The sequence below is a fragment of the Rhipicephalus microplus genome, unplaced genomic scaffold (genome assembly GCF_043290135.1).
Source record: "Rhipicephalus microplus isolate Deutch F79 unplaced genomic scaffold, USDA_Rmic scaffold_20, whole genome shotgun sequence".
Taxonomy (NCBI): Eukaryota; Metazoa; Arthropoda; class Arachnida; order Ixodida; family Ixodidae; genus Rhipicephalus; species Rhipicephalus microplus.
This window is the reverse complement of record NW_027464593.1, coordinates 5,922,355-5,948,777: the sequence shown is the minus strand read 5'-3', so window position 1 is coordinate 5,948,777 and position 26,423 is coordinate 5,922,355. Positions and strand designations below refer to the sequence as shown.

Genomic DNA, 26,423 nt, shown 5'->3' with positions numbered 1-26,423 from the left:
CTTCTTAAGCACTGCACCTGTTTCAAATCTTTTTGGTCGATTTTTTCAGAACCTGTATTTTTGACATTTTCTCGCACGCAAACAGTCGTAGCTGTTTTTCTCAGAAACGTTTTTCCACGAAATTTTGCACACTTTCTTATCGCAATATTAGGCATGCAGTGAACGTCAATGAGCAAAATTGTGCCGCAAGAATAAATATGGTTGCCTGTTATACGAAGGTAACCCTAGGGTTAGTGCATATTTTTTGGTTATTTAATTACTGTCTTTACTATTCATCAGTTCTTATTGGTTTTGGTTCATTGCACAGGCCGATGTTTTTATTTGTGCCTGCCTAAAAATGAAAAAAAAAGGAACTTGAGTTAGGAATGTTCGCATAAGGCATACCTTTCATGAAAATTTTAGTTATGAAAAATTGATATAAAACATGACATTGCTTTCTAACGCTCCCTTGTGCCTTAAAGGATGTGCTTTGAATTGAAAAATATTAGGTTTCAGTGATTATTGCTTAAAAAAAAGTTTCTATCACTTGGGCTCATGCCTTAAATGAGTGCATAAAGGACTGAGAAAGTTTATGAATTACGTATCAGTTTCCCTATTTCCCACCAGCACTTAGCACTTCATTTGAATTTTACCAATGTGTACCCTATTTTTTTTTGAAATAATAATAATAATAATAATAATAATAATAATAATAATAATAATAATAATAATAATAATAATAATAATAATAATAATAATAATAATAATAATAATAATAATAATAATAATAATAATAATATTAATAATAATAATAATAATAATAATAATAATAATAATAATAATAATAATGTATCTGGGGTTTTAAGCCCGAAAACCCTGATATGATTATGAGAGTCTTCGGAAGTTTTCACCACCTGGTGTTCTTTAACGGCCAGTTCACGGGCTTTTAAAATTTCATCTCCATCGAAATTCGAACACCACGGCTGAGATCGAACCCGCGACCTTCGTTTCAGCAGCTGAGCACCCTAGTCACTGATACACCAAGGAAGATTCCAAATCTCTTTTGTGTGCCTTAGGTATGTACACGCTACTGTAAATGCTGCTAAGAATGCTAACGGTGATTAGGACGAAGATGACGACGAGAATACTGATGCTAACTTAGCCTTTCGCTTTTCTTCACAGCGTTTGTTGTCTACGAAAAGGAACGGTCACCTACCACTTTTCATGAGGCATTTAAAGCTTCTGCTTTTAATAGGTACCTTACGAACGAAAAGCTGCCTGACAGTCGCTGTCACTAAGGTAGCAAACGATGTCAAGTTAGGTTACCAATGGTTTAGGATGATCAGTCTGCTAATACGGCTTGGTTTGCTTGTAACAATGTGTCGTCGTAAATTAAGAATACTGAGAAAAAAGGAATGAGGACTGTTTTCTTAACCTTTCTACAGTCCCGAGGTGTCAACAGCGCGAATACATCATCAAGTATCAGTGATAACAGAAATATATGGTTCTAAAAACATAGACAACATACCGATGCGATCTCTCTTGACGGTGGGGCACTTGACGCCGGACGCAGCGTGAAGTTCGCTGTCCACATATTCGAGAATCTTTGAAATGCCTATCTTATCGGGACAGTTGGGGGTTGCCATGGCTGCTTCGACGCACAGCTTGTGCGCACGGATAAGGCTGCGAGTAAATATATCCCATCACGATCTGCAGTACTACGAAAACAACAAAGTTGCGAGTTGCGTGATCTGGAAGAAATTATTCATAATGGTTGTGAGCACAAAACGCTGACCAAGGGCAAAATGTATTGAAACGTTTGTCCCTTTACTGTGCGTTAATATGAGTACCTTTATTTATATGAAAAAAAACTTAATAACTTCGTCATAGAAAGAAGTACACGAAAGCAAAACGTGTCCTTGAAGAAATAGTTTATAGTTTAGTGTACAATGAAATCAGAGAACTTGCACAATGTCTATTGATGTTTTAATGGGGACACACACACACACATTGACGTTTGAGCGTAAGTGTTCATCCGGACGACAAATGCCCATAAAATATTATGAACAAACACATATGATTTGTTTGCTAGAGAGGACTCTAATGGTGCAATCGTTCAGCAACCGTGGGAATGATGTGTAGTGTACAGACTTGTCTAACCTTCATGCTTGCGTGTTCAAACGCACTTGTGGCGTTGTTTATTGCTGTGTCTTTGCGTTTTTTTGATAAAAGAATCAATCGTTGTAAATTTTGTGATGATGATTTGATTATTTGTGGGGTTTAACGTCCCAAAATAAAATCACCATATGATTATGATAAACGCCGTAGTGGAGGGCTCCGGTAATTTCTACCACCTGGGGTTCTTTAACGTGCACCCAAATCTGAGCACACGGGCCTCCAACATTTCTGCCTCCATCGGAAATGCAGCCGCCACAGGTAAACTTTGTGAGCCAATTTGAATTGGTAAGCCTAAAAGGATAAGGTGTTGAACGAAACCTGCTGCACATTGGCTGGACTTCGTCTTGCAACAAGCGGCTACAGGCCTCGCGGAGCCGAACGGAGCCGCACCATAGACATCTCCGTGGGCTACCCATCATTCCCATGTTCACTGAAGTACAATGCGTTGCTGATTTTAAACACACTAGCGTCAGAGTTCCCTTTATAGTGTGTTATTAGGAAGCTCTATGCTTGTGGTAGCTGTATAATTGCAAACGGTGAGAGCATAATCAGACAGCGGAGTGACCACCAGAAGAGCGCCGCCGACTGGACGCAACATTTGATCTAAGGGTGGCATCCCGCCGCTACAGGGAAACGCAACTCTCTGAGCTAGAGGAGAAGAGGGAGCGCGTGTCGCACCCAGCTCGGGAAGGAAGGATGGATTCTGTGAGCACGGCCGTGCTGTGGGTGGGGCTCTTTACGACGCTTGGGCTAAGGATCGTACCCAGCTGGGAGCTACACCAGAACTAGTTGTCTCCACCATGAACAATGGTCAGTGCAAACTATCCCACTACTTGTGCAAGGTGGTTTCTTCCCTTAAGTTTCTTGTAAGTATAGTTTTTCCGTTGAATACTTAAGCAACGTTCCCAGGAAGCACCTATGGAAAGACACAATAGACATTATTTTTCTATACCCTCCGAAGAAAACCACTTACGGAGAGGGATCGGGAAGGACTGTTCGGAAAGGCGTAAGGAAGATGTTAGTTTCAGCCAGGGTTCAACCGTTTTTCTTTAACCTTCACACGCGCACACTACCTGCTAAAATTTGGCTTGGACAACGAGGTATGTTTGTGATGTAGCAAGCGAATAGCCGCTCCCGTTACCTATTCATTTTAAAATTGTCGTCCTCAGTGCAGTCGACAGCTGTTTCAGTGCTGCTTGTTTTTTTTTAAGAAACTGAAGTATAGTCCTGCATTCCATACTCAGCAGGTGGGCAGCACGATAAACCATTGCCTATCTTTGCGCAAGGACATTTTTTGACGGGTCGTAACTGCAAGTGAGACTTTATTAAGTAACATGTTTTTATTTATTGTGAAAGCTGATGTGAAGGAGAATAAGTGGGGAATGTATAAAAATATTCAAAAATAGGTTTTTATTATCCTCGTCAAGAGTTTTTCTTGCATACCTTTATCTTGAAGTTGGAGCGTATATATTTCTAGATTGAAAATTACGAATTGGATGGACTTCAGCGCAATTTAGACGAAGATCATAGGAGACACAAAGAACACAGGCGAGCGCTATGGTCGCCGTGTAAATCGCGCTGAAGCCTATACTATTACATAACAACTTTCCCAAGTCAAAGCGCTAATATAAGCTTCGGAAATTTTACAAATATGCATACTGAGAAATTAATGCACCATTTTTACCCTCTGTCATAGGCCTTTATTAAAATAAATGCCTGCAGACGATAAAAAAACCTTTTTTAGTCAAATTTAAGAATTTTTTAACAAGTGTACACTACGTAGAGAATCAAAATATCATTGATCGTGAATGCAAGTACGCCTATATTAAGCTAAACAAGCACGACGTACGTAGTTTTAACATCGATTAATTCTTCCCCAAATTAAAAAAAAAAACAGCAGAGCAGGTAAGCGTGGCATTCCACCTCTTCGTCGTTATTGATGTACTGTGCCACACACGCACAAAAAAAAACCTGATCTCTTTTTTTCCACTGTTCAGGCAACGATATATAAAGTTTTAAAAGGAATTCAAGCGGTGCCCTGCTTTGTTCGATCATACGTGGAATCACCCTACTTCTCTAAACCAACCGTTTTCACACGTATGATTATGCTGTAAGAGGTTTTTAAAAACGCAAAAAAAACTTCAAAGATGTGGCCCAACGCGGCAGCACCGATATCGAGGTAAATTCTATCACAATAATAATAAATGACTCGGTACTCACTCACAAGGAAGGCTGTTCTGAGCCGACTCATTTGGGAACATGGCATCTCGCAGGTTGAATATGAACACCAGGCCGCAGTGAAAGTACTTCTCTAACTGCACGGATTCGCTGCACTTTGCCTTGGTCGTTGCCGACGTCTCCGGCGAAGTTGGTGCAGTGGGCGTTGCCGGAGGAGCGACGGTGCTGTTATTCTTGCCGTCCACGAAGCCGGAGCAGTAGTCTGAGTACGGGTTCAACAGTACGTCCAGCACGTGCTTGGAGTGCGTGTTGAACTCCGATTTGTTGCTGCAATGCAGATCCTTGGCGCACTTGTCCAGGTTCACGTATGCCCTGAGTTCCCACACCGATATACAAATATAAAATCTGGAAGACTATAGTTCTGTGCGGAAGACGTGCTTCTCATCGACACTAACACAATTGATTTAGCCATGTTTGTTATGACTAGGCCGCTGGGGATTGGCTTTTGCCTTTGCTGTTTCATATCGCGCATTCGTGCCGACTGTGAAATAGTCTTTTGAGACACAACGTCCGCATATGTAAACACAACTTCTTTGTCAGTTGTTTCGTATAGCCGAGGCAGAGCTCGGTGTACTACACATATACCAACGATGTACTGACGAATGGAGCCTCCTGCTTAGCCAATGTTTCTGAAGCTTCCTATGAGGTTAAAGCTTGGGCGATTTGGTACATAGGGTAAAGAAGAGAAAAATATCGCTACTTTTTGTTTTTTGCCAAAGACACAGGAAGACACACACACAGGAAGCACTTGTCGTCGTCCGTCTTCTTGTGTGTTTTAAAAAAAAGGGTTATTTTCCCCTTATTTTTGAAGCTTCATTTTATTTCATATATTTTACCGGCCGGGCTAGATGCATTGAAGAGAAGAGTTATGCGTATGGAGCGTGTTACATCGAAAGCTTCCATGCACTGCGTATGGCTGCAGCCGATAACATTGGTGAAGACGATACATCCGCGATGGGTCGTTCAACTCTGCTCGTTACAGGATCAATGCATAAAGTATTATTTTTATTTGCTAGAGACGAATACAACTAAAAACAAATCAAAATTCATTTTGAGTCATCGACTTTAATAATGTAGAAGTGGCATACGACTGAGTTTGAAATAAGTAGATTCAATTAGTAACTCAACTACGCGCCAAATATGCTAAAAAGATAAATCTCATTCACATCAACGAATTCATTTTTTAAGTTATGATGACGACTGTCTGTGTTTGTGCTTCGACCGTGCTTTACGTTTCGCCCATGTTTGCTTTCGGGAGGCCAAAGGGGTCAAAGTAAACCGATTTTGCCGTCCCTTCAATCTAAAGAAGAAGTTTAGACTCACGTGCATAGCTTTTCTTTTGGCGGATCGCTGCTCACGATCACGTTGAACAGGAGGCCGCACGTGAAGAACTCCCTGACTGCCTTCTCTTCTCGACAGATGCCGAACTCGGGGTCGAGGCTAGAGTCCGAGGAACCCAGAGCGCGCAGAACCTTTACTTGAGAACAAAACGCACATTCGCGCAGGTTTAACCATTAGAGATCTGCTCTCCTTACTTTATTGAAATAAGTCGTTAACTATGTCATGTCGCAAGAATAACTTTGCTAAGTCTTGTGACTTATTAAATCCGTTCTTAGCGGTAAAAACAACACCCCACCGATTCTGCAGCTCTCACTTGGATCTTAGCACTGTTGCCTTCGCAGTATTAACCAGTTCACAGTGTCTATATTTAACGGTTGCTATATTTAATATAGCAACTGAGTTCTAACGATTCCCACATTGCGGGGAACGGGTTATGAAAAAGATAATGGGCCACTGTCCAATCGTACGGGTCTCATTCTCGGACCAGGACACAATTTTCTTTAATTAAGAAGCTGTCCAATGAAAATGTATATTAATTTCTTTTTGTCAAAAAGAGAGAGTTGGGCTTGATGTTGATTTTAGTTCATACTGAGCCAGCGAAAACACGAAGCCAACGATATGAACCTTTCTGGATTGATTGATATGTGGGGCTTGACGTCTCAAAACCACACATGATTATAAGAGACGCCGTAGTGGAGGACTCCGGATATTTCGACCACATGGGGTTCTTTAACAATTTTTGTGGCTCCGTGATAGAAACGGGTGTAGGCGTCCACTTCCTCTTCCACAGCCGATATCCTTCGTTAAAGGAAATGCTGATAGCGCTTTCACGATATCTTCAAACCCAGTGACCTGGTAGCGTAGGCCATTTGGATTAATTACAGACCGAGTAATAGATCAAGTAAAATGTCCTGGTCATAAGTTACACTAACGCGGCACCATGTTTTCAGCTGCCCATATTTCAGCGAACTCTAGCGACTCTAGCGGCTCAGAAACTCTAGCGACCGATACGATTTGATTCCCAGCGTTCTCTACTTCCGGTATGAACATCTTTGTATAAAAAATAATACTCACCCTGCTGCCTCGTTTTCGTTTTCTGTTTTGTTTTTTAAAGTTTTTCTTAACCCTGACTAGTGCTCTCGTGAGAAGTGCGGTGTGAACGTTCCTGGTGAGGCTTACCTTTGAGCTGTCGGGCAGTGAGCCCCAGCTCGGCCGAGCACAAATTGTGGTACTTGTGGGTGAGCACCCTGGGAAAATACTCGACGGGACCCATGAGTTGCGCGTCATCGTCGCAGGATTGGTCGTGAAGCACGGTGTCTAGGCAGACGTAGAAGCGACTCACCGAGCTGCATGAAGCAAAAAAAAAAAGAGAGAAGAAGTCACAGCTTTGCCGCAAAGGCGAAGCAACGAATGCGACAGAAACAAATTGGAAGGTCACATGCAGAATGACAAGCAGATCGAAACGTGCCCCGCGTTTGTCACCCACAAATGACGCATGAAACGTACTCACACGTACGGATTAACGCGAATAAGCGTCTCAGTTGTTACTTCACTTTGTCTGAAAAGCCCGCCCTTTTAGCAAACGGAAGCTATGCAACAATTGTAGTTACCTTTGTGCCCCCCATAACTACAACACGATAGTTCCAGTGCAAGCCCAACGCAGCCAAGACGTATGATCCTCCCACTGGAAGATGAGGGTGCGTGAGAGATCGTCCACTCCCTACCTTTCCGCGGGCCTAATTACGCGTGAGGGATGAGAGCCGCCGCGCCCTCATTGCGCCACCCTACTGATAATTTTGAAAACATGAACCCCCCCCCCCCCGATATGCTCGCCAACAGCGCTAAATGGTAGATATAAATAGCTTGCCGTTTGAACACTCAAATAGGTACCGCTCAGTGGCTCAGTGTTTAACGCTTGGGATTGATGACGCGTAGGTCCCACGTTCGATTCCGTGCGCCGGAGTCTTTTTTCAAAGTTTTTTTTCTTTCTTGCGTTTTGATATGTATAGATACGTATATATATACGGTGCACGACATCCACGCCGACACCGATGGTGAAATCTAGCCGAGAGGGTGCATAGAATTGCTATCGTAAAAAAAAATTAAAATTGCTGCGAATGCAATGGGATCCGGGCGCTTGATAGCCAAATGATGCGGTCTACGCAAGTCGTAATTGCATGCGCTGGGTAACCTACAACCTACAAATTCCTTTCGAACAATTCGCATAACTCTAAAAAAATTCTTGAATAATGCACATTATATGCATGTATGTATAGATACTCATGTTCCACAAAGACCAACGGGGATCATACCCCGGACAAACGAGATGAAGACCTATATTGCAATAAACTCAGTTTGTTTCTCTGAAGGACACATTAAAAAAAAGGAGTTCTAATGACGCGCAACACACATTCGGCTAGGTGCTATTACGCTGTGATTTGGATTGCGAAAATGCGGACCCCACTTTTGATCAGTCAGTGAACGCGTGTTCAAGCCGAACGTGCACCCGCTGCCACGAGCAACAAAAGACGTGATGAAAAAAACATGTCAACGCGTCGTCTGTTGCGTCACGCTATCGGATCTGTCTGGTGACGACGTCAAAGCGAGAGCGACTCCGAGCACAGGTGGAGGAACGCTGGCTTCTCCGCCTCTTCACCAATACTGTATTGTGCCCGGCAGTACTGAAGTATTTCAATGTGGCATTTCGGGGCGCGTGCTTGCACGGTGCGCAAAATTCTTGTGACACCTATCACATGGTGTAAGCATAGACCTCAAATTCCACCTACCTACCCCACCCTCACCCCACGCGAGAGGATTGGGAAGCTGTCCTGCTCAGATGCTTTGACCTACAAGCCCAACAGGCATTGGTGGCTAGATCGGAAGCCGCCGCGGCAGCTCCACTGATACCAGACTAAAAATTCCTGCTAGTGTTTATGAAGAGCGGGCCCTTCAGACTCGCCTTATCTATACCTCTTAATGTAAATATAATAATAAGTGTTTTCTACCACCATCACCCCTGTGAGTCGGAGCTCTGAAAAAAAAAACAACCGAACGTACTCAGAGCACTTAATTTCAAGGAGCTGAACGTGACGTGCCTTACAAGAGTGCTCTAGAATACTCGAAAAGAACCAGTACGTCAGGTGATTCATGGCCAGAGCGAATGGCCTCGGTTCCTAAAAAAAAACTCTAGTGAAGCAGCAGGACATACACCAATTTAGTAACCCCACTTTTTGTTGGGGCTTTTGTTCATGGCGCCCATTGTGCTGATACATTGTACCACACATCAGACAAAGCAAATGGCGATGCCAGAATTCTGCTTGAGGCCGCTAGTGACACGCTGCAGACGTGTGAGAGCATAGATATAGTGAATATTCACCTTTGGACAAACCGAATTGCTGCATTACTAGCCTGTTCCAGGTGAGTACACAATATCTTCGTCTCTTCAGCTGTGCTGCGTTGGGTATGAAGTGCTCAGCTCGGGCTGCCTCTTTCTGGACAAGTCAGCAGACCTTGAACACACGTATGGCAAGCAATTTTCCGTCATTTACGTGGTAGGACTGGTATTATTAAAAGTGCACTGCTGTTTTTTATTGCGTAAAGTTGCTTTGCGGCATCAATACGTACTAAACAAATTATACTGCTTCGTTTCCTCCATGAAGTCAAGAATGAACCTATAGTTCGGACTGTAAATACGTTTCCACAATCAGGCGGCCTGGTGTGCTGCTCAGGTCCTACACGTCGCAGGTGGCGTTGACGAGCAGCTTGAAGCCCAGGGCATGTGTATAAAAAGTGGTTGAGGTCTGCTTTCAGTACCGGCGTGGGACAAAATTGTCAGCTTGAGCTTGTGTAGGTGTAGCCCCACTTCACGCGGACTCAAGGCGTCACGGCTACACTCACGCGAACCCTTCGGATCGATATCTCATCTTGACGTAAGTTCACTCGGGAGTTCATGACCATGCGGAGGTATTTAAAGATCGCGTGCTGCGCGGAAGATTTTCTTTGTGAACGTCCATAGTGTCGAAGGTGGCAGCAGGAGCAAAGGTACATGATGGTTACAGGATGACTAGCGGCATCTGCCGCGGTGTGAACCAGAACACTAGGTCGGCTAATCTAGCACACTCGAACCGAGCACGGATAAGCCACAGCACAGCGGTGAAATTGCAATAATGCTACACCCACAGAGTGGTCAACGCGACGGAGTGCGCGAACAGCTTGCGTCGAGTCCGTGTGAAGGTTGACACTTGATGGGTGCTGCCTCTCGATTAGTGAAGGAATTGCTGCAAGACCATCGCAAAGAGCATTCAGGTCTGCCGGTACGGGTTCGATGGGGATCTCAAACTCGTAAGACCAAGTCTGGTCGACATGCGAGTGTGAAGGACCCACCAAGGAATGCTCTCAGTTCGAGTTTCTGAGATTCTGAAGTTGAAGAGTGCAAGTTGGTATACCGGGACGAATTCACCTCTCCATGGAGACATCCCAGATGCTTGTTGGCGGTCACTTGACAATGACTCCACGGGGGCACTGATAAAAAAGTTCATCAAGCGGACGGGCTTTACGGGTTCATGTAATGCGCTAAAGCAGCAGCCGCAGGAACACTGCTGTGCGTTATCGTCCTTGCTTTGCGCCTTTGATGAATGAGCTCGTCCAGCGTATTTCTCTGTGCTTCTGCCTGCAGTGTCGAAATAGGAGTGAACCTTGCAAGGCCTTTGATCACAAGCATGGGTTCGCGATTGAGAGTTCTTAATCTCCCACATTCTGCTTTGGTGAAGTGCTGGAATTGTGCTTGGTACACTAATCGAGGCTGGAATACCGAACATACTAGTGGCCGCACGATAAGAGTTCGCGCTCGGGCACTTCGCTGAGCAATGCGACGAAAACTATGAAGTGTGCTGGAGGTGGCTCTGCGGGCAGACCAAAGCCGTAGTGAGGCGAATCCTGAAGCAGAAAAGTCTACCCCAAGGACGGGGATCGCAGACGGCTTAGTTGAATTACGACCACAAGGCATACGTTATGCAGGCGATGGTGAAGTTTGCGGCAGCCCCACTTATTGACAGTGCTCATGTAGGTAGTCTTTTCTTGTGAATGTGTGAGTTCCACTGAAGAACAGCAGGCAAATGTGGCATCGAGCGCTGCCTGCCGCGCCCACACCTAATGGTTCGTTGTCATAAGCTCGGTGTACGTTCATTGCAATCAGAGTTATTACATGGTGTCAGCGGCCACCTGGAAGTATCGCAGATGAGAAGTATTCTTGGACATCCTCGATTCCAAGTTGGGGCCTGAATTCAATCTGGGTGGGGTGGTACTACATGAAGTGTTACAGCCCCCATGCAAGTTGCACAGCCACCATTCACTCCAGGAGTTTACACAAAGTTATGGTGAGCACAATTGGTTGCAGGTACCCGAAAACGCGATGGGGTTTGTTTGTTCCCCTTGTCTTAGATGGCTACAACAACTGCGAGTCTACATGACGCTGGGACTTCTGCCAACATCTAGACCACATTAATGGTATCCAGAAACTTCGTACGTGCTGGTTGTTCCATGTTCTTGTACACCTCATATGGGATTCCATCAACACTTGGCGCTGTCCGAGGTTTAGCCCTGTCGACCGCCGCCAGCAGCTCAGCCATAGTAAACGGTGACTCCATACCGATGACTCCATACAGGGGCTTGGCCCTGCTCCGGCCTGTTTCCGGATGAAGAACAGCCTTGAAAATGCCGTTGGCGCACTGTCAAAGTTTCGGTACAAGTATCTTGCAACCTGAGATGCAAATAGAGCTGAATATTTCCCAGACGTTAGGCACGCTTTGGATACCAAGTCGGGTTTTCGTGCACCTTGCTCCGTCGTTCGAAAGATGCGCCAAATTGAATCAGTTGTAGAGGAAGGGACAAGCGATGCACGCGAGTGTGCGAATGTGCATATGTGATTTCGACGATGAACACGCCTTCTTCAGTAGCTGTATGGACTTTCCGAATTCTTTCTTAGAGTTAGTGTCTTTCTTCTTAGAATCCAGTTACGTTGAAAATAATGAAGGGCTGTACATACAGAAAAGGGGAATCCGAATATCTGAATTGGTTCCAGAGTAGCACCTGTCCTTTGGGAAATATGTCTGAGTTTGTGGACATGAAGTTGGTGCAAAGCTTGAATGGATTAATCAACCATGTCTTGCGGTATGTTGATGACTACTTGGTGCTTTTTGATGCCCGTGATTATTGTCGACACTCCGGGAATATTTTGAAAGTGTTCCGAGAGAATGGCGGTGGACTTAATTTCACGTCTGAGTTGATGACAGATGGGGTACTCCAGTTTCTAGACTTGAAGTTAGGTTTCTTGCCTACACAAGTGTGTTGGCACTTTTATTCTCGTTGACTTAAGCCACAACTTGATTTCACATCAAACCGTTAAAAATAATCAAACAGGGCATAGCTGTGTCATGTGTTCACTCAGCCTCACAGAAATCCTGTCAGGGCGGACTACAGATTAGCTTCAGTGAACAGGTGGCAAGTAAGTTTTCTGGAACACACGATTGCGCAAGCCTGTGAAAAGGTGCGCAAACGTTTAAAGCCAAATCGCTCACAGGTGGGTGGCGACAAAGAACGGGCTACGAGAGCCAAAAAGTACACGGTCATTCCGTACACTCATCGTGTGGCTCAGGGTTTCAAAAACGTCGCTCAGCGTTGCGGCGTTCACGTAGTTTTTCCCTCTTAACATAAGCTGGAACCCATGTGCGCAAAAGTGCAGAGAAGCAGTGACACACAAATCACATAAGAAGAGAGTGCTCGCAACAATTGCGGCATCAAACGCACTTTTCAATTCACCAATTGCCAAAAGGCCATTGTCTATCGAACCCCATTATCATGCGGAAAAACATACATTGGAAAGAGTGGAAGATGCGTCAATATTAGTCTTAGAAAGCATGCACGATCAGTATCAGGCATCAAACTATTTTCACTCGCCACCTATTGTAAACAATGCGGTTGCACTTTATTCTTCGCCGAGACAAAATACTGTCACGTCATAACCAACAGATAGCAAGAGAGGCCATCAAAGCGTTTCACATCCAAAGGAAAGGAGAAAAATGTATCAGTGTGCCTTCTATCACGCTAAGTGATGCAGAATTGCCATACCCAAGTGCCATGCACAAGTTGATTACAAAGGTTATCAGTTTTCTGTTCAGTTTCGCTTCGCCTTTACATTTGCCTGTTTGTTGGTTGTTAGAAGTAAGTTGCGGGCCAGCGCCCGTGTTATGCACATTCTTTTCTTCTTAGCCCTCGTCGCCCAGTGCGCTGCTAAAATTACGATGAATACGTACCAACTTGCTCGTGTTTACAATATTACGAAGTTATGACGTCACTTTTTTGCGACTTTAATGCCGCGATAACGCCGAATGGTGGCGTCGTGTCAAAATTTTTTTAATCACTCATTTTGACGTCCTTGAAGCCGACGGTCTCTATCGGCGCTTTTTGGGTCACCTAAAGCGTTCACCGGGCAAAGAAGAGAACACAAGCGGGTACACAGCCAAGTAAAGGTAATATAAGTGAGAGGAGAGTTCAGCACTCGTATTGTCCAGTCTTCCTTCGTGATTCGTGTCTGTACTGTTCTAGTATGAAAATGCACTAGTGTTTCAGTAAGGTAGCCGTATATGTACACTGGCGTCCTTTATGAAAAAAAACACGTGAACACGTTCCCTGATTTCTGTGGCGGCTGCCTACAGCACCATCCACCAACAAGTGAAGAAAGCGCGTTCGCATTAAGCGTCATTTGTTGCCGAGCAAGAAAGCGAGTCACGCCCAGTAGACAAGCGCTGCTAGATTACATTCCTTACGATATCGGGTGATTACTGCAGCTTGCGCCGTGGTCGCGCACGTCGTTTGATATGTTGGCAGTAGACTACGCACACTCCCTTTGCCCGACCGAGAAGGGAGTGTAATCTAGGAGCGCTTGTCTACTGGCCATGACTCGTACTCGTTATCCTTTTTGGCAACAGATGACGGCGAAAGCCGACGTGTTTTTTTTTTTTTTGCTGACGGTTGATGGTATGGTAGGCAGCCGCTGCATAGAGTTACTGTTTATGCTACCCATAACCTCCTCTGTGGAGCAGGTCGTGATGCTACCTAAAAGTAGCATATACAGTAACTTTACCACCTCAGAGCGCAGGCCACGCGTTCGCGTATTTCCCTTAGTAAAGGACGACAGTGTACTCTTCATCACCGGGTAAAGCGCCCTGAAAGATATAGGCAACACCACTCTTAGCACTCCAATGCAAGCGCCTTTGGTGCCGCGTTCTATGTGCGAATCTCGTAGTCTATGCTAATGCATGGATTGTGACAGAGGCACATAATAGCTACCACAAACGCCCAACCAGATATTAAACGGGAATATCTGCCCCAAATGACAGCTGGGAGGTAAAATTGTCGTACATTTGGCACCTCCCCTCCCATCTCCCGCTATCAAAATGTCCATCCGACAACACGATCCTTTTACCTGTTACCTATTATTGTAACTAGCTCAGTGATAGTACGGTCCGCGAAACGGCGAAAATTCATTTTGTCAGTTACGAAATTTCAGAACTGCTTTGGTAGAAATCCCAGTCTTGTCAATGACTAGAAAGAAGTTGGTGCCCTGCACAACTGCTATTGCGGACGTAAAATTAATATCAGGAGTTTAACGTCCCGAAACCCCAATATAATTATGAGAGACGCTGTAGTGGAGGTGTCCGGAAATTTAGAATACCTGGTGTTCATCAACGAGCACTGATTTAGCGCAGTACTAGGGCCTTTGCCATTTCGCCTCTATTGAAATACGACTGCTGCCGACGGGATTGAACCTGTGGCTCTGCTGTTAGGAATATGTGTACCACAGCAAGTCGAATCGAAACAAATGATGGGCTTCAGCAGCATGAACTACCACAAGCAGCCACATCAATGCTCATAAGTCGGAAAACTCACTCATGAGTCAATTCACTCCTACTAAAGGCTCGATCTAAGTCCAGGTGAGTAATATTTGGGTGAGACTGAGTTCGAGTAATGCCAGAGTACAATATACAGTGAACTTTTATTGCCTATCTAAGTCAGCGTCCCACTCACCTGCAGATGTCTAGCGCCGTTGCGTGGGTGTCGTCTTCGAGCTGCTCCACGTGAGCATAAAAGCGGTTGGCACACAGGAACTGAGCCTTCCAGGCTGCGTCCTTTGCGCATACCTCGGTCACCACAGTGGCGGTCTCGGCACGCGCTGAACCTGAGGACGCTACAAGAAAAATGGCAAACAACAGCAGCAAGTTCAAATACGAAAACTTGTCCCGCCACGCATGGTTTATCAACATACGCAATGAAGGAAGTAAGCTACGATTAACCCTGACTTCGGGTGCACCAGTGCCAAATCGCTCTGTCATTTGAGCATCAGTCGAGTAAGTTTCGTGAAGACAAGAAATCCACTGATATTCACTAACTCCTTCGTATGCACACTATCGGGATGCACTTACAAATAAGCTTTACTTTTTACGACACTATGTTTACATTGAACAGGATATATTCGATCTCAATAACACAGTACCTACCAATAAATAAGTAAGCTTCTAGATGCATACCTACTTATGGCGAAGCTTAATCCGTCTGTGAGTAACCACTCTTACTGCGCATGTGCAACAGCTGACCTAAGCACTGCCAGAACACGCTCATGTGCTAGCGCCTTCCGACCAATGTAAGGGGCTTGATAAGAGATCCCCCCCTTACAGTCTCTCAAAAATCACGTGATGACGTCGGAGAACGAAATTTTGAAGACACTCGATGAACGCCCGTGCTCACGCGTGCTGAACAGCAGTTCAGGACGAGTAACAGTAGTCGAAACCACAGTGAATTCATGATGCGCTCCACTTGATAGGACGCGTTAGCATCGGGCAAGGTGCCCGTGATGAGCGGAACTTAGTCTACCCATGCACTGTTTCGCATGCTACTTATGGTTCGGTTTAGTGGGAGATGTTGCAATTGTTTTAGGGGCGAAGCTCCTTAGGGTTCGGGTCAATACCTCGTAGTAGTAGTATGTTGTAGCAGTAGCCACTTCTAGTTAGTTTTAAGAATTACTCACTAGATGGCGCTGTGTGTAAATATTTTGAAGATAATATCACTAGATTGCCTTAGTGGTTTTCGTATACAAATGCGCAGCATATCCACGGATTGAATGATGACGATTGGGGCAGAGCGTAAGTCTGTTCGTCACAGAGAGACAGACAGACAGATGAACGGACTGGCGGATGGACAGACACACATATAAACGGACGGACGGACGGATGAATGGACAGACAGACAGTCAGAGAGAGAGAGAGAGAGACAGACAGACAGACAGACAGACAGATGGACGGATGGACGGACGGACGGACGGAGGGGTGCATGGACGGTCTCTTCGCCCCACTCATCTTCATCCACTCAGTGGCTATGTTGAGAATATTTTTTTTTGAGGCTGCATGGCTTGTCACATTTCAATACGTGTGTTCTTTTTATAACGTCTTTCAGCCACCCCCCCCCCCCCTTTTTTTTTTGAAGCAGTCAATTTTAACACTGCATTTCAAACAGGCGCAAAAATATTGCACCGATGTTAAGGGAACTTTCAGTGAAAGCGGCGATTCATTTAGTCGTGCAAAGAAACGTGCTTGATAGGAGCGAGCTTTACTTCCCCAAGTACAAGGATTGGGCGCGTGGTGTTTGTGATGACCGATCACGTTCCTAACCATCTTGTGCCTGAATGTTCACCTGCTTGTTTGCAACGTTTATCACCTTGGCATAACCTCACTCGCTGGACGAAGCCCGCAATTTTCATTATCTGCCACTCTTTTCTCGAAAAAGACGCCGGACAACATAGCTTGTCAACATCGGCTGCCTGGTACCCTTCGCTTAGAGGCGCCGAGCTGGGTCAAATGTAATTGTACTGAGTATTCAGAGGATGAATAAAACTCATATTTGGAAAACAACTTGATTAGTTTCATTAAAATTTCTCATTGCCGATCTCGCTTATTGGGCTTGACAGCTTTAAGTTGACTATAGTGGCACTGCGAGCACAACCTCAAAAAAAAAAAAAAATGAAGTACAACCTATCATTTAAGTATTAGATTGGCTCTCACACTCGCAGTGACCAGTATTTCGCCATTTTATAAAATCTTCCCCCATCTAACAATTCACCAAGACCTCATACTACAACTTCTGTACATTTCAAACCGTGTCGATCATCGTAACATTGTGGCACGACGTCATATGTCACATGAAGCCATTCCTTCGGTCGTTCATTCCCCATACATCTCAGGAATGAAAGAACATTTGTCTAAGTATCTCCTCCATCATTGACTTCAATATTTTGTCATAGAACATAGCATTGTCTAACCAAGCCATTCATCTGTTACCTCTAGTCGCAGCGCCTGTAGATTTTTTTCGTTCTTCAATAAACAGTACTAGAGGTAACAATTACGCGAAAACTAGCATTGATGGAGCATATCGATAATTTCTGCACGGAAGCCTATCAAAATGTACACATACTGAAGAAAAACCTGAAACATGCATCGCGTGACGTAAATATATTGCATACAGTACTAAACTATTCAACCGTTGTTAGGAATCCCCATCGAGTGACTCCTTAGAAAAATCTGGAAAGAATACAAAAACTACCGGCGCGTATTATTTGTTCAATGTACCGAAGTAACGAATCGGTCACGCTGATGTTGCGGAGTGGCACCTTGGGTTCTCTTGAAATATGTAGAAATAAATATAGACTGAAGGTATCCTTTCAAATATTGCATGATCACTATAAAATCGATAAGCTCAAGTATATACATGCACCAGGAAAAAATAACCCGCGAACTAACCCCGAGTTGGTCATAAAGCCACACCAAACAAATACTGACACGTTTCAATATTCTTTCTTCCCAGATGTAACTGAAACGTGGAATAAACTATGAGGCGCTATTGTTTCTTTTTTTTTGCGTTACAGACTTGGAAAATGCTGTAGAGGCGCACTTAAGAGATTGTTTAACTTGACGTTTTTGTTTGTAAAGTCATGTAAGCTACGTCATAGCCATGGTAAATATTTAGAAAGTTGGCAGTGAATATTGTGTTGTTTTTGAATTGTTATTCCAAATTGTTGTTTTGTAGCTGAATTCCTATTTAAAGGAATGCCTCTTTTTATTCAGAATTGCTAAATATTATGTGATTTATTGCAAGTAATTGTGCTTATATTTTATTATGTAGTTGTAAGTGTAGTTACATTGTATTATGTCATTGCATTGTCCTCTTTGTTATGACCCTCCATGAGGATTGCGAGCATTCCTAAATAAAAACAAAATGTATATTCTGAAGAAACGCTAGATTACATGAATTCATTGCATCTGTATATTCGATATGCTTCGTGTAGTGTCACCCCTTCACTCTTGAATGACATTCAACACTGACGACATGAATAGGTAAATAAATAAACAAATGACGCTGCAACGACCCCCACATCTGTTGTTACTCGACCCCAGATGGAATGTTTAGAACCCGTACAATCCCAACGCACTCTAATGTGGTAATCACTTCCACAATTCCTTTGGTATAAACAGATCACGCACATCAATCTCTTCAACCACATTTACAGTAGGGAGCACACAAACTTACGCGGCGTTTCATCGGCGGGTGCCACGACGTTCTGGGCGTAGGCGGCCAGCGTGACTGGCAGAAGACCGAAGAGGGTCCTCTTCATAGCCGGATATATCATGCCCGAGGGCCGGTCCTGTAGCGCATTGAGTAAGCGTTCGAAATGACTGAATTACTTAAGCCAAGTGCAGGGCATAAAGTTAAAGAGATGTGGCATGCAAACATGGGCACAAGAGGGAAGTGAAGGCACCAGAAACACCGACTGGCGACTGCATAGCCTGAAAAAAAAACAAATAAAAAAAGGCACGAAAACTTATCGGCGCATGTCCATGCTATACGCACCGCTTAGTGTTGTTAAGCATTGTGACAGCAGCGGCAGAACGCACAGGCTAGCGGATGAAAGAAAAAGCAATATTGAGACGGCTTTCGACAAAATGACGCGATGTGCACGGGAAACTTTACGTGGGCGTGCTGCGCACGCGTGGTTGTGGACAGTCATGTCTTTGATAGTTTGTGTATTGTTATAAAAAAAAACAAATAGCTTTGTGAGCACAGTTTCTAGGGGCCCATTTCTGGATTGGGTGGCATCGGCGACATTGTAACAGGCGGAGTGGGCGAATACGAAAATAGGTGAAAAGTGATATGTGAAGTTTAACGTCCCAAAACCACGATATGAATATGAGAGACGCCGTAGTGGAGGGCTCCGGAAATTTCGACCACCAAGGTTTCATTAAAGTGTACCAAAATCTGAGCACACGGACCTAGAGCCATTTCACCTCTATCGAAAAGGCACTAGCCGCAGTCGCGATTCTATTCCGCGACCTGTACCTTAGCCACTAGACCACCACGGCGGGGAAAAATGGGCGAATACGGAGCGCACCACAGAATCAAAGACGATGATAGCGATGGCAGCTCGAAGAGGAGGGAATGACAGAGGCGAGACGACAGGGTCAGCGGTCGCGAATCGCGGTGCCAAAGTAGCGCGCGCTGTCTTGCGTCGGCTGCGGTGAAACGCACCTACGCGCTGGATTCTGCGGTCTCCCGGTTAGCAAGGCAGTCGCAGTGCAATCTGTCCGCGGAAAATAAAGTGAAATGGGCTGCGCGAAATTGTCCGCACCAGTCACACTATTCTTCTTATTGCAAAACGTGTACCTATATACAAAATAGTCACAGCTAGTTCTTTCATGAGTGAAGTAGAATGTCGAAGGGCATCGTCTGTCGCTGCTGCCAAACGAGCTACACGAACCGTGATTGAAAGCCATTCACAAATTGTGCTCACAATTCACACTATACATGGTATCATAATCGTCACGGATTTTTTTAGGGGCGAAGCTCCTTATAGCGGCACCCGTTCGTTCCTTGTAGTCGCAGTAGTAGTCGTAGTGAGTAACCAGTCTTACATTTTGACCTCTAAGATGGTGCCAGTGAAAGATTTCTTCTGTGCGCTGTTGAACAATAAAGAATTCGCAGCGTGCTAAATAAAGCCGAATTCTCCTGTATCTCATTCCCCCTTAGCAGCCATTGACATGTACATTGAGCACTATCTGACAAGAAAGGGTTGCTGCGTCATAATCGCTGGGCATAACCTCCTTGGTTTTAGAAAAGTTTAGCGAGCGTTGGGCCGCAGTGCCATGAGTACAGTGAACTAGTATATACCATGAACTCGAGGTGGTTAAAGGTGGGAAGTAGACACGAAGCGCAAGCCGTAAGAAAGTGTGCGTGTGCCACCTCTCGTTTAGTCCTTGGAATGCACGCTGAATGACGGTGCATATGCGGAATATATGATGAAAAGATGAGATGGTGATACTTTGAGTTTTGAATAGATGGGAAAATGGACACAGAGACAGATGCATGGACGGACTCTCGGATGGCTGCACTAACGGATGGACGCATGGACGGAAGCAGGGGCGGATGCATGGACGAACGCAGGGACGGACGCACGAACAGACGAACGCACGCACGGGCGAATGGACGCACGAACAGTCACACAGACGGACGGAAGCAAGAACGAATGGATGGACAGATGCTTCGCCCCACTCTCCATCATTCACTCCGTGGATATGCTGCCATTTTTTTTCTGCAGAAAAAAGCAGACTTGGACTAGTTGGCTAGTGTTAATATTAGAACAGCACAGAGGCGAATTACGAAGGAAGACTAAACAAGACGAGCGCACTTTCGGACAGCTGATTGCTTTGATGAAGCGAAATGGAAGAGCTAACGAAAAAAAAAAGAAAAAAAAACGAAGTTCACACAGCCTATGCACGTGACAAAAAAGTTGCATATGTACCATCATTGGGTTTTTTCCGAATACCTCAGATCGCTATCAAGTAAAGCAATCGACGGTGCACTAACACATGCGCTACCACTTGTGCAAATAGCAAAGGCGGCTGCAGCTATATGTCTCTTATGCGAGATTCAGTGTGCGGGGTGGCGTCCCCGAATTTCGCCGCATGACCACCTTTTGCGGGCACACTCAACCTCGCATCAGAGAGATAGCTGAAGCCTTTACTATCTGCAAATATGGTGATGCGTGTGTTATAGCACCATCTATTGCATTATTTGATTGCGAGCTGACACACTTGGAGAAAACTTAAAGATGATAGATCTGTAGTCTTTTGTCACGTGCATAGGTGGGGCGTGCATGTTTTGTTCTTCCTTTTTCCTTTTGCTTCTATTGCACTTGAACAAAGCAACCAGTTGTCAACCAGCACTCGTGTTGTTCAGTCTTCTTTCGTGATTCATCTCTGTGCTCTTTCAATACGATTTTTTTATCCCTGGTAGTAAAAACAATCCCCACGTGCATGACACGAATGTTTTAAGCGTGCGACTTTGTCTTTTTTGAATAAAGAATTGGTTGATAAGCTATGATAAAAAAAACTTGCAGGTGTACGAGGGCTTCTCCAAATACACGAATAATTATTCCATGATTATGACTTTGAGTTGACTGAGCGTATAATGAAGTTGTGGATTTCTGGCAAACTTATTGACATTCGATGACATGCGCAATTGTTAGAGCCCATACTTAAGCGACGTTTTATATAGGAAAGCAGTATTATCGCACTTGGAAATGTAGCGCAACAACTTGCGTGGATTTATTTGTGAACATTCTGGCTGGGTGGATATTACCCGTCGCGGTGGATGCAGTGAATACAAGGCTCTGCTGCTGACCTACAGGTCCCGGGACCTAATCCCAGCCACGATGGTAGCATTTCCAATGGAGCCGATAATACTTGAGATCAGTGTACTTATATTTAGGCGCACTCTAATTACCTCCAAGTAATATAAAATTTGGCAACCCTCTACTACAGCACGCTTCATAATCATATCGGGGTTTCGCTACCTCAAACCCCGGTAGTTATTATGAATAGATAGAGAGCCTGCACCCAATATCGATGCAAAGCAACTAGTAATTTGCATAATACTATTGGAGGGAAACAGCGCGAAAGAAAGGAGAACAAGCAAAGAAGGATACATACAAGAGCGCTGACTTAAAACAAAAGTTTATTCCTCAAACCGCGCATTACATACCTGCTCAGTTCAAACGAACAGAAAAAAAAGTGACAATGGGAGAAAAATGAAAGATCAATATTTTCATTAAAAAAGATGCTCGTTGCACGTGCATTCAACTGGATAAAACCACAACCTGCTTTTCAAAAAGGGCACCTCAAGGCCTCTGTCTTTTTTATGATAATGTTGATGTTTCAATTATTTCAGACTGTTACTTTTGTTTGTTCTTTTAGTGTCAACTGCGCAGCAGGTATATAATGCGTGCTCATATAATGCGTAGGTAATGCAAGCAGAACCACTGTTTCTTCCGGTGACGCCTATCCGCCATAGGAGCGGGTCGGGATGGACATCTTCCATCACGACGGAGCCGAATACTTTCTTTTCTTGGACTAGAGGTTCCCCGAAGTGCTCTCCCTTTGCTGGACGGCGTCTGCGGCAATAATATCTATCATCAAAAGTGTCTTTGCAAGCCATGTGATCCCTGATACACTCGTCAGCGGCAACAGACTGCAATTTTAGTCGGCAGGGTTTTGCGCCTTCTACCAAAGTTACAGCTTCTCCCTCATTAGCAGTATTCCCAGTTACCCTCAGTCCAACGGTGAAGTGGAGTGCATGATGCGGACAGTCAAGGAACTTTGCAAGAAGTCTGCGGACTGGCCCTGGGCCTTCATGTCGTACCGCAATACAGATTACATGAGTGGCTACAGCCTTTGCTCAGCTCCTGATGGGACGCAGCCTCCCCATCAGTTACACTGCTTCACATCTACACTGCTTCCCAAGTCTCCTTCCGCTGCCGACTTCAACAGGTGCGATGGGGGCCGACGTCGCCGCGAGTGTAAATATTTCGACCGTCGGCACGATGTAAAGGATTACGACCCCTGCAGAAGGGAAAGAGAGTGTAGATTCATGACGCAGTGTGGGCGGGCACAGTACTCATCCCAGCTCATGGTCAAAGCTGCTGTGGTACAGACGGAAGCAGGGGCTCCCGTTCACAACCGGAGACATCAAGTTCTTCAGCAGTCTCAGGGGTGATGGTGGACATCTGGTTGTACAGCAGAATGCCTGTTTTTGAGCGTCTGTCCTGCGCTCTCCTTGCTTTTTCTCGACCGTGTTTTCTAACGCGCAGTATACATCGATCATTTATCACCAACTGTCCCAATCGTCCACTCTACAGCAGAGTCAGCCGTTGGTTAATGGTGACTCCAGAAGCACCAATCCACTGCTTGGAAGACACCCACGATCCCTGCAGACTCCCACTCAACGAATGCCTGGGTGTAGCAGTCCTCCGCCACCAGCTGACGTCATTACTCCACCACCAGCAGAGTCTCCAGAGGTTGCCCCAGCTACTCCTTCGTGACCACCAGCGTAGGGTGCGCGCACGAAGTCGGGACGTTGCGTTAGGCCAACTCATACGGCTGAACTTGCGGTGCGTGGTACAAACATTACTGTTAAGTTTAATACCTGGTGGTGAGGTATTGTTTTTTAGTGTTTTTGTTTATCCTAAAAGGGGGGATGTAGAGGGAACGTGAAATACATCACTCCAGCTGGATAAATGGATGGATTAATGTGGCTTTGCCCTTTAGATCGGGTAATGGCTAACGCCACCTAGCCGTAATACTTAGTAAACCAACAATTACATTTATCTTTTTTTTAGCTCTGTTGGTTGTGGGGTGTCCTCTGTCGGAATGTGCAGAAAAAGAATATTCTGCTAATAAACGGGGTTACTTGTGTTGGGAACGTGGAGCATGCGTCTCGTCACTGCGGCCCCTGGACTTCAGCTTGGTGCCTGGCCACGTCTGCTCAAACTCGCCCACTACAACAACCACTCCTGCTGTAATGTTTGTTTCTCATTAGAGTGCGTGCGCTCTATCACTCTCGTTCAACAACTGCGAGGCCAGGAGACCTTACTCACTACAACTTGGCGAAATAGCGCTAGCAAAAGCGTTGGTCTGGCTCTCAGCCTAAGCTACTCACTCAGTTAGTGGCTCGGCGCGGCCCAATTTCAGATGAACCATGAGATGAGCCTGTCAGGTTCAGCCATTTCCTCAAGTCAGCAAGATGCCAGCCGTCATCCTAGGCACCAGACTCAGAGTGCTGCCTACACGACCACAGCGTTTTTTGAGCTCTGAACGTCAATGGTTTATCTGCTTGCTCCACACTACATGGCGCTTACCCACTACAGGGGAGTTATGGGCAGTTCAAAATGCCTCAAGTATTCATCGGTTCAAAAAAGGTTGAAGATGGGGGCCTGTGGCAGAGCTTCTCACAAATATACTGAGAAACTCCATGGCCTGTGATAAAGACAGAGCTGCAGCCTGGCAGGACGGCCTTGTGTTGCTGTCGTGTTCCTCGAACATTGTGCTGTTGTTGGCTAAGTATTGAGTGGTCTTAGCTTTAAATGTTTACTTTATAGCCTCTAGTTGCTTATTTGCTTTTGAATTTAACCCAATATCTTGTGATTAGAGGTGAGCGATTCCCGGAAATTGTGAGGAGTAAAAAAAAGCTGTTTATTTCACGTTTTTTTTGGCATTTCAGAAAAATGAAAAATACCAATGTTCTTCGACATATGGCAATAGTTTATTGCCATATGATATTGGTTTAGTGCCAAGTGTCAAAAGCAATAACTTTCATTACGTAAATAACAAATTTAATGCTTTTTCACCTTTCAAAAACAAATACGACGTTTAACAGATCATTAACCGGCCAAAAGCATTACCTTAACCCCATTTAGCGATGATAGAGCGCGAGAACAGAATGACGACAAAAGACAAGGAGGACACGAAGGACACTTGTCTCTGTGTCGTTATTCTGTTATCGCGCTATAACTATCGTCATCCCATACCAACTACCTCAAGCCTCCACACTCATATAGCGCCCTGTGGATGGGTGTGGTTTTCCAGAATTGTCACGGCAGATAAAACGAAGAACCCAGAAATGTCTATTTCATCGTGACTTCAACTATGGAAACATTGATTAGGATGGTAAAAAGATGACGTCCAAGCTCTTAGTCGGAGTCAGTATCACTGGCTTTATCTGTAGCTTTTCTTCGTCGTGTTTAGATGTCGCATTAGGAAAAACTAGGCTGTTGGTGCAGTGCTTACAGACAGCGAGTCCCCGTCTCCCGCCACTGGTGTCTTTGATTGTGAAGTATATTCACACCAGACACTAGCCCGACCATTGTAGAATCTGCTTGCACATGGCTTTGTAAGCAGATTTTCGCCACAGGTCGCAGAAGTGCATAAAAAAACCTAATTGTGTGCAATAACGGTCACCAAAAGATCATAAACCGTCCTCAACATGACCACACCCGAACGACGAAGCTAAGTTAAGACAAGTTAAGCTGACCCTGAAGCTGACTTTAGGTGATGTCGATGGTGAGTAACAAGCCGTCGTTCGCTGGTTCGGTATTATCTGCAATGTTTGGTTTCACGTTCAACTCTCGGTATTGCCTCAGCTTTATTTTTTTACGCTTTACCCCATGAACATTTAAAACAATTTTTGCAACTTCACTAAAAAACAAAAAAAATCACACCATATTCACGGAGTGAATGATGATGAGCGTAGCGAAGCGTCCGTCAGCGTGCCATGCTTCCATCATCCGTTTGTTCTTGCTTCCGTCCATACATCTGTACGTCCGTTCGTGCACCCATTCATCCGTACGTCCGCACGTCCGTCCCTCTGCCCATCTGTCTTCCAGTCTGTCTGTCAATCCAACCGTGCGTACTTCTAGTGAACACTCCACGTACCGCTATCTCGCATCCCTTGCCGCACATACCTGCTCCGCGCGTCCATCCATCCGTCCGTTCATCTGCTAGTCTGTATGTCCGCCCATCCATGCATCCGTCCATACGTCCATATTGACACGTGCGGTTCTTTTGGTTTACGAAGAAAGCCGCTATCACTTTCTGTTAAGCGCAACGCAGGCCGCGTTTATCTTGTATGCCACTCTGGAACGCGTTATGACGCGTGTATAAAAGACTGACACGTGCGCAACGCAGGCCGCGTTTATCTTGTATGCCACTCTGGAACGCGTTACGACGCGTGTATAAAAGACATACACGTGCGCAACGCAGGCCGCGTTTATCTTGTATGCCACTCTGGAACGCGTTACGACGCGTGTATAAAAAGCCGGCGCAGTGCGCCACTGGGGGTCTTTTTTTTCCGTCGGCCGACGACTGTTCACGCCGCTGTTGCTGTGAGTTGTGTTTGGCCCTGTTTTGCTGGGCACAAGTTCGCCCAATAAACAGTTCGCCTGACACCGCCCTGACTCCTGCGTGCTTCCTCTCAAGTGCTGCGTGTATCACAACCTCGTGACATCTGGTGGAGGTGCTTCTCGGTCCATGTACCGTACGCCCCCGTCCAGCCGTGAGCCAAGTCCAAGCCGCCAAGACGACGACGCCGACCCGGTCGTTCGAGTGAGCCGAAGACAACAAGGACTACCGCCCGAATACCTGCCGCTCCCCGACAAGGACAAGAAAATAAAGGCTGCTACGAAGCCGGCATCCACGATGACGGAAGCAAGGTCTTCGGGAACCGTGGTCGTCAACCAGCCCAAAGAGCCGCCTACC

General features: G+C 45.2%; 1 protein-coding gene across 2 annotated transcripts in view; it reads right to left on the bottom strand.

The window, feature by feature from the left end:
- The window catches only part of LOC142785252 (uncharacterized), an 88,632-nt gene extending 64,630 nt beyond the window's left edge, over positions 1-24,002 (bottom strand). Inside the window, exons 1-7 of one of the 2 annotated variants that reach the window (XM_075883680.1) lie at positions 23,830-24,002; positions 18,370-18,484; positions 14,821-14,980; positions 6,916-7,082; positions 5,719-5,872; positions 4,378-4,707; positions 1,508-1,662 (exon numbers count right to left, since the gene is read on the bottom strand). In XM_075883680.1, the coding sequence (XP_075739795.1) occupies positions 1,508-1,662; positions 4,378-4,707; positions 5,719-5,872; positions 6,916-7,082; positions 14,821-14,980; positions 18,370-18,469 (1,066 nt within the window). In that variant the 5' untranslated portion in view covers positions 18,470-18,484; positions 23,830-24,002. Of the gene's footprint in view, positions 1-1,507; positions 1,663-4,377; positions 4,708-5,718; positions 5,873-6,915; positions 7,083-14,820; positions 14,981-18,369; positions 18,485-23,829 lie in introns of those variants that run through there. The other variant, XM_075883681.1, reaches the window with a different exon arrangement.
- Between the last annotated feature and the right edge of the window lie 2,421 nt (positions 24,003-26,423).